The sequence below is a fragment of the Lolium perenne genome, chromosome 1 (assembly GCF_019359855.2).
Source record: "Lolium perenne isolate Kyuss_39 chromosome 1, Kyuss_2.0, whole genome shotgun sequence".
Lineage (NCBI taxonomy): Eukaryota > Viridiplantae > Streptophyta > Magnoliopsida > Poales > Poaceae > Lolium > Lolium perenne.
The window spans coordinates 155,789,388-155,798,039 of record NC_067244.2 but is presented as its reverse complement, the minus strand read 5'-3'; the positions used below and the strand labels follow the sequence as shown (position 1 = coordinate 155,798,039).

The window sequence follows — 8,652 nt, the reverse complement described above, 5'->3', positions numbered from 1 at the left end:
CGACAAATAAACTTGTTGCTGAAACAAGTGAATAAACACATTAAAATATACTATCTAGATACATTGGATTTAGCGACAAGTATTATGGATCAGATGGAGTATTTCTTTTTAGCTTTGGAGCAAAAAAGCACACACATGCAGCCTCTTTTTTTTTTCTTTCTAAGCACAGCTATAACTTCTTATCCGGGCTGGTTCGTTGATTAATCCTACTCCAACCCTATTATCAGTCTGTTGTGGGCCGTAACGCATTGAGGCGCAGGTAAGCTATACGCCACCCTGCTTGCAATTCTAAAAACAAAATGGTACATAGTGGATCCTGGGGTCATCCATCATCTTCAACAGGAGCTTTCTCTCAAATGAAACAAATAGTCAACAACAACCGCGCACTTCAATAGTTCTCAAGAAGCAAAAATACAGAGCAATTCAAACAAGAGAGTACATACTACATAGTGACATTGAGGTGAGATTTCTCTCCACCCAATTAACTGTGTTATGCAAAAGAGCCTCACTATAACATTGATTTTGGGGACACACCAAGCATCCCTTTGATTCCATGATGTAATTAATATCTAAACATGCACCATCTTACTCCTCATCGGTATACATAGATGCCACAAAATTCCATCAAAGACAAGTGGAGAAATGATATTATTGACAACTTCGGCAAGAATGTTAGCAAAAGTATTACCAGTATACAGAAATAGGACGACAAGGAGAAGAGAACATTTTAGCTCTTCTTTATACGATAGATGTGAGAGGAACCGATCAATTATGTACCTTCAAAAAATTAGTGTGCTGCCAACGCCTACTACTCCCTAAACACTTGCACTGGTGTACAGCATGGACCGCTGTGGGTTCATATTGTCGCAGGAACTACCAAATATGTCATTGCAGCCAACCCAGTTCCTATGCTCTCTTGCCTCCCAGTAGCCCCCAACATAACGGTATGTTCCATCCTTGGTGTCTCTTTGGAACCATCTTGGCTTCCAGCCACTCTCCTGCATGTTCCTTGCCTGTTTCAGAATAAGAAAATACAGCCATTGCAGATTAGAGCACATAAGCACCAGACATGTAGTTCTTCAGTGTTTTCCTTCCATGAAAAACTAAATGTGGTTGCATGTACAGGCAAACTGAATCAAGGTGGGCAAATGTAGGACAATATAGAGAGTGAGGGTATTATACCATCCGTTGCCTGGTCTCGAGGCGTAGTTTCTCAGAATATGCCTTCTCGTACTCTCCATTCTCTAGATGTCTCTGGTCTGGTCTCAGTCTTGAATCTGTTGGTGGAAGTTTCTCCTTAACAAGTGAGAAAATCATTCTTTAGATTCCGAGCTAACAAAAGGTTGCAACAATTAGCTATATATGCATGTTGTATGTCTACCTTGAGGCCTGGTGTCAACTCGTTTAAAGTAATCGCAAATGATGACAAGTTATATCGAGTGGGATCTGTAGGCGGCTCATTTTTCTCCCACAACAAGGTGGCACCAACGCTCTGATGTGAAATATGTGAGTTCAGTTTAGAAGCATCATCACTAAAAATGCAATACATGCTCTCGTCCCACTTCCCCATCAGGGATGCAACCTTGGTCCCATCAGCATCTTTAACAAAGCCTTGAACCTTGCATAGAATTATATATATTAGTATGAATTTGTGCAGGCAGAAGAGACAGAGAGAATTTTGATTCAGAAATTGTTCATCATACCTGGCGAGGATTACGTTCCAGGAAAGACTGCTCTTTAAACATCAGCTTGCATGAATATTTTCTGTTTCCGCTGATGTTCATTATGCCATGGTGATGACAATAGACTCGACCAATGATAAGGTTGTTAATGGTAGTTGTAACCTTAAAATATAAACAAAAAAATTAGGCATTTGTTCACAAGAAGTTATAATGAATACTTGCAGATCTAAGAACTCCATGTGTGCATAGAGACGTTGTTTCTAGATATAAATGAAATCACGTTATCTAGAGGTATCGAAATCTATTTGGGGTGCATCATGCAACCTATGGAGAACAGGAAGGGTATACTATGCTGGAAGAACTAAAAAGCAGGCCAATCGGCAATCATCAAAGTGTTTTCTCAAGAATAATCATCAAAAAGTTGAATAGTACGAGTGCCTCTTGTGAACAGCTTGTACCTTACTCCACTGGAAAGTTTCTCCATCGTCAAACTCTAGAGTTAATATGCCGCTAGGATCCACTTGAATCGACTGTCCCCAAAATTTACTCTTTACGTTGCTGTCTCCCCAAAATTTCCAACCTTTCCCTTCGCAATGGCATGCCATCGCCATCGGATGATGACTAACCTAGTAACATGAATAAACTAACAAATCAACTCAAAGATGGTGTGTCATATCAATATATCATATGTAATGAAATATAGGCCTGACATCAGATGCTTGATATCACTTCCATGCTTTCAATCAAACAAACACTTGGTGCAAAAGAAATTTGGTCTTGTTTCAGTACACTGGATCGAATGAGAAATGCAGATGCGTTTGATACCAGACTAACCTTCTCAGAGAAGAAGCGTATTCCCTTTTCAGGGTAATCAGCTTCATAGGTTTCCCCTAACAATGGATTGAAAGGTTTGCACGGACGGCTCTCTGTGGAAGCATACCCAGAGACCGCAAAAGCAGCAACATACAGAATTCTCATCAGACTGTTTCCCTACATATTTCAAATTAAGATATTATCAACTCAAATCAAGGGCAAGTACATAAGTAATAGTACTAGTCAGAATTTAGATGTTAATATTGACTGAATTGAGAAATAACTTCTATCTGCAATCTGATATTGCTACCAGTTTCAAGTGCTTTGTTTAACAGCCAACATGCATATTCATCACTTTCTGCTATATACAGATTTATATATTGCACTGCAATTCAGTCATGTGCGGAGTTATGTTCCACGTGTTTAATATGCTTATAATGGTGCTCTAATCAGAAGTTAAGTAAAGACATACCCTTGAGCCACATTCATATGCGCGGTCCAATAAAAAGGAGTATTCCAAGTCTTCAAAGCACTTTTGAAGTGACGAAATTGGCTCATTAAAGTAAACAGGAAGACAAACTCTTGTAAGATCCTTGCCTACATTATCTTTGATCATTGACCAAAGGCTAAAACTTCTCTCCTTTTCTACTGGTTCAGGTAACTTGGAACGCCTCTTTGAAGATGAGAGTAAATATTCGTTGGTCTTGTCAGCAGCTAATGAATCACTAAATTTGCAAGCTTCATCACCATAATTTAAGTATCTGCTTTCTAGGTCAGGAGTAGCAGCCGAGTCACTGAAACTTTGCCTTGTATCATAGAAATGAAACTCATCTTCATCTTGCATTTGATCTAGTTTTTCTTGCTTGCCAGCATCATCAGAAGACTCTGTATTGCTGTATTCTGATGGCAAATAAAAAACATAGGGTAAATAAACGGAAGATGGAATAACTGTTTCCAGTGAAAATGCATTCAGTAAAGATGTAGTGATGTATTGGGCTAAACCATGATATTTCCATCATTTGACATTCAGATTAATCCTACAGAAAAGCATAGATGAGTTGTAAAATATTCTTGATTTCTACCATGTTATTGAAATATTGATGCCCAACGGACAATGGCAGTCATCGCTTCGTTGGCATTAATTTTCAACTTGGCATGATGAAAACCTACTAATCATGCTTGAAATTGTTTCTTGTCATGCAGAAGCAGTGTAAACATCAGCAGCCAAGAAAATGTGCAATTAATACCTTCACGTCCTGTGTTTTAAAGTCCGGACAATCACAAGCACTAGGAGAAATCAGTAGACAAAAACCAATACTACCTCCGTTTCAAGGAATAAGGCGCCCTCGTTTTACGAGCTTTTTGTTTGACCAAGAATTACTTTAAATAGATCAAAATTGTTTGTATGAAATTAGTACCATTAAAAAGTTCTTTTCAATACGAATCCAACGGTACTAATTACATATTATATAATCAAGATTTTGTTGCTCAATTTTTATGGTCAAAGTTCGTCTTGGAATACGCGTGCGCCTTATTCCTTGAAATGGAGGTAGTATATAATAAGTCTAACATTAGCAGTCTAAGAAAACTGTAGAGTTCAAAGGCTCTGAAGGCACTTGGAGAAATGAATAGAAAACATCCAAAATAAATGTTTACTGTGGTAAAAAAAAACTCATGCACCAGTGGTAACTGCTAGAGAAGGACAGATTATAAAAGAAGAAAAAGTACCACTACATTTTCCAGAGCTGGAACAGTCAGGCTTGAACAATTGCAACTGTGGATTGTCAACAATAGCTCCATCTCCTGAACTAACTACCTGAGAGAGCATGATATGTCAGCAGATGATTTACGACACCATCTAGCATAACCATAAAATTATTAAGTATTTGAGTTTTGGACACACACTCCAGAATAACTTTTTGACTTTTCTTTAACACACAAATTACGGAATTATCCAAACTAACTTTTCCTTTACTATTTTTCTTACTTTCCAGTAATAATAAGGATATGCTTGGGTCACAATTTGGTTTCGTTTTTCATGCGTACTAATTGATTATTGAGCAAGAAAATACTGATCGAGCCTGGTAAAATTTGCCAGCTGAATCCAAGAAAGACAGCCACATGGAACAAAAATATCCAATTATCTGTTGGCACAACTAAGAAAGCCAATTGAATACGGTTCTAAACAGTGGTCGACAATTGTTACAAATGTATGTTCGTCACTAAAGTTGGTCAGAACGAAAATCAAGTTTCCCCCATCTTTAGCCTACAGGGGTTCACGAAAGCATTACCTCGAGTTCCCGGGGAAGACTGCCAATAAAGCTTAAATACGATTCACAACGTTGCTTCATCTGTGTGTGATACTGTGAAAATTCTGAATGAACGATCTGCTCGCAGTCTTTAACAATTTCTGCTCCAACACCTTCAGCGTGCAAGCGATCCCTGAGCCTTTCTGTGGAAAATGACTCACCATTCTGGTCACATGGTAAAACACCACTAAGAGAAGATTCACTTCTAGCGGAAACTAGTGCTTCAATCCAAGCCACACGGTCCTTAGCGCAACCGGTCCTCAGCTGAAGCGTCTTGGTCGGAGTAATAATGTAGAACCGTTTGTCATCTGATTTACTTTCGCTGAATGATGAGATCTACAAGCAGTTCAAAACAATCGCAAGATCAGCAGCCAGGCTGGCATTTTAAAACCAAAATAGAAGCCCTTGGGTTAAAAAGCATACAAACTATTATTAGAACGCTGTGATGCACGGTTCTATTTATAGATTCATAAACTGATGACATGCTCGTACAAGCCCCTCAGTTACAAGACAAACATTACCAGTCTCCTACGATGTACAATACAAACAATAAGTGAGCACTAATCATTAAGATGTATCCTCGGATAACTTTCGAAACCTCCCGGCTCTGTACCGCATATCATTTCAGGGCCTCTTAGATTTGTAGGATTCTCAAAATGCAAAAAAAATATATGAAAAACGCATGATTAGAGTGCCACGTCCTCTTGAATCCTACAGGAATTTGACCAAAGAGCGCTTGACCCCATTGGGAAAGAAAAAAAAATGTAGGTAAAGGTATGACTGGATTGAAATTTCCTCCAAAATTGTGCAAAGGAATCCATTGGAAAGATATTCCTAAGGATTCCATTCAAATCAAACGAGCTATGTGGGAACAATTGCTAAGGATCCAAATCCTCCAAAATCCTAATCAACCAGAGGAGCCAACCCTGTTGCGTTTATAGATAGAAAATTTACGAGTTATCACCTAAGTTCTGAAGGACTCCTCACTGAAGCAGCAGCCGAGAGAGACCAGGAAGGAAAAAAAGGCAAGAATTAGAAGCTCCCAGAGCATTTAAATGGGTACGGACAAATTGCTCCCGTTCCCAGTAAATATGACGATACATACCGAGGCGCCAACTCATCATCTCCGCTGGCCGTCTGAACAAAATACAGCTGGGAGCCGGCTGTTCCCGTACGTTACGTCTCGCCGGGCCGGCCAGTCGGCGTGGCCCCGTTCCCCTGAGCGCGCGCGCGCGCGCGGCGACAAGGACGGACGGCCCCTGTAGCACGCCGATGAGAACACTGTACTTTCACACCCCGCACTGGTCGCCGATCCCCATTCCCCAAGCCAAGCTACAATCCAAGCTAAGGCATCTCGCTCCGGTGGGCCGCACGGAAGCTCGGCCGTCGATCGCGACGATGTGCGGCTGGCGATGCGCGCTGGCCAGCAAGGGGCGCTGTTGGACTGTTCCGAACCTCCGATCCGCGCGACGCGGAAACCGAGCGCACCAGCTACTACTACTAGTCAAAACAAAGGCTACGGAATCGGCGGATGCTAGCTAGGGACGCTCGATCGCCGGATGAAATGCGCCGCGCGTTGAGGAGCGGTTGGCGGCGAGATTGCGGTGTAGTGTAGCAGAGGGGGGAGGAGTACCTTGAGGTGGACGAATCCGATGGGCTGCTCCCCGGCGCCGCAGGCCGCGGCCCCGATCAGCCTCGCGCCCGCGGCGGAGGATGGTGACGAAGACGCCGTGGCGTCCTGGGCGGCGGCGACGCGGCGGCGGATCTTCCAGTAGGCGAGGACGCCGCCGCGGATCGCGAACCAGCGCGGGCGCCAGCCCCGGCCGATGTTGGTCCACTTGCTGAGCACCCCGGCCACGGCCGCCCCGTCCGCCGCCGGGGGCGGGGAGCGGTCCCCGGCGTCGGGCTCTGCGGCGCCGGCGCCTCCGGGGCAGTAGTCGGCGGCGGCGAGGCAGCAGAGCGGGTGCATCTCCCTGGCCCGCATCGTCGCCCTGTCACCCGTCACGCGGCTGGCGGGGCGCCCGCATTGGGCTTTGTTTATGGCGATCTGCCCGTACGGACACCACCTTCCACGCGGCGGATTGGTTGGATTCGGTTGCGGTGGCGGTGGCGGTGGCGACTGGCGAGGTGGGTTTGGAACGGGAGGACTTCCCTTGAGGAGGAGGAGACTCTGCAGGCTTGTGCTTAACGCTCACTGCTGCTGATCGCTTTTGGAACGGCATCTATGAGCGCGCGATCTTGCTTCCACTTGCTTGCCTTGCTCCAGACGCGTGGCCCTGCTGTTGGGCTTTGGTTCTGTCTCAGTGGCTGGTCGAATACTCGAGACGCCGATGTGAACGTGTACTATGTGAAGATGTACACGCAAGTTTCTTGTTTTAAATTTTCTAACATTTTAAAATGAAATGTCTCTAAGAAACATTTTAAAATAAAGGAAGTATATATCCTCATGTGCCAAAACATCACTCCCCCTAGGTCCTACACCTAAAATAACTAGCCTATTTACTTCCTTACCATAGTTCTTACATTCGGTTTTTGTTTATTGCGATCCAAAAGGTACGCACTGAGGTAGATCGGTCGGTGCCGCGCTCGAATCCGGAATTGGATTGAATCAAGAACGGCGGGCGGCGGTCATGTACGGGGGTGGGAGTAAAAGGCGAATGCGAGGTACCGCATTTCACCCATTGGAAACCGAAGATATAGCAGTTGCGTGGGTGGATTTAGGATTCTCACACAGAGTTTTCTCTCCTCGCCCACACATGCTCCATTAAATCGGCTTGCTATTGGCGATGAGCCCGATTTATTGATGCAGTGCGCGGAAAGCTCTAAACTGAGTCGGCAACTACGACAAGAAGGCCCTAGAAATCATATGGTGATCATCATACAGTGGAGCATCGCGCTCAGTCTGATGATTATGGTGTGCATTACCACACGGGCATTCATAACCTCCCACATCTGAGATGTCGACCATGAGAGAGCAAGGTACCGAACAATAATAGCAAAAACAAGCTTGAGGCACATTAAATCCTCACACGACATTCTTCCTACAACTCTCACACCACATAGCAACAGGATTTCTTCTCCATATAAAAGGGTCGCAAATATCATCTATTTTGGATACATGTCATCGACGAGGTAGTACCGTCCCAAATTCACAGGTCATGATTTACCACAACTTCATCAACCATACTGCACTCTCTAGCTAGTATGACCTTTGTACATCCCTTGCCAAATGAATGAACAATTATTCCATCTCAATACATGCACTCGATGCATCGAAGCATCATAGAAAATCCTCTTGCCTTGTTCTGTGGAGTAGTCTTCTTTATTTGGCACTTTCAAATAGAAAGGCCAAAAAAACTGCGATGAGTGCATGGTAAAACTTGTACATAGTGTTCTGGCATGTCGACTCAGATATGCGTGCTATGTATGTGGAGGACCGCATATGCAACACACCTCAAGAGGCAGCCATGCATTTCTTAACAGAGGTGAAACCAAGCAATTGGGTGTAGTCTTTCTTGCACTTGAAGTACTCATCGTACTCCCTCGTACCATATACAATCTTCATGTTAAGCTCTTTTTTCATCCTAAAGCGCAAAAAAAAAAAAAAAAAAAAAAAAAAAATCCTTGGGTGTATGTGTTGTATTGTCGGTAAAATAGTCATCACAACACCCTTCCTGTAACCAACCCGCCAAGGTTTGATGTTTATGGAAGCCATCAAGTGAACACAGCTGGGTATGGAAGCCAGAACACGATCACTCGCTGTGCATCTGGATGGGCAGGGATAATGGCTACCTAGCTAGGATTTGTGCAACGTCAACAGGAGTGATATATACTTGTGGGAGTACGTA

General features: G+C 43.6%; 1 protein-coding gene across 2 annotated transcripts; it reads right to left on the bottom strand.

Annotated features, from left to right (window-relative positions):
* Positions 1-624: 624 nt before the first annotated feature.
* Positions 625-7,089, bottom strand: LOC127308863 (oxysterol-binding protein-related protein 2A). 2 transcript variants are annotated; one of them, XM_051339773.2, is made up of 10 exons: positions 6,438-7,089; positions 4,787-5,140; positions 4,224-4,311; positions 2,968-3,395; positions 2,517-2,672; positions 2,141-2,308; positions 1,704-1,844; positions 1,382-1,618; positions 1,183-1,296; positions 625-1,013 (listed from the first exon to the last, which is right to left on the bottom strand). In XM_051339773.2, exons 1-10 carry the CDS (start codon positions 6,786-6,788, stop codon positions 816-818), a joined length of 2,235 nt encoding a protein of 744 aa, XP_051195733.1. In that variant the 5' UTR covers positions 6,789-7,089; the 3' UTR covers positions 625-815. The 2 variants fall into 2 exon arrangements, with proteins under 2 accessions (XP_051195733.1, XP_051195737.1); XM_051339777.1 differs by lacking the exons at positions 4,787-5,140; positions 6,438-7,089 and having other exon boundaries at positions 4,230-4,311.
* Between the last annotated feature and the right edge of the window lie 1,563 nt (positions 7,090-8,652).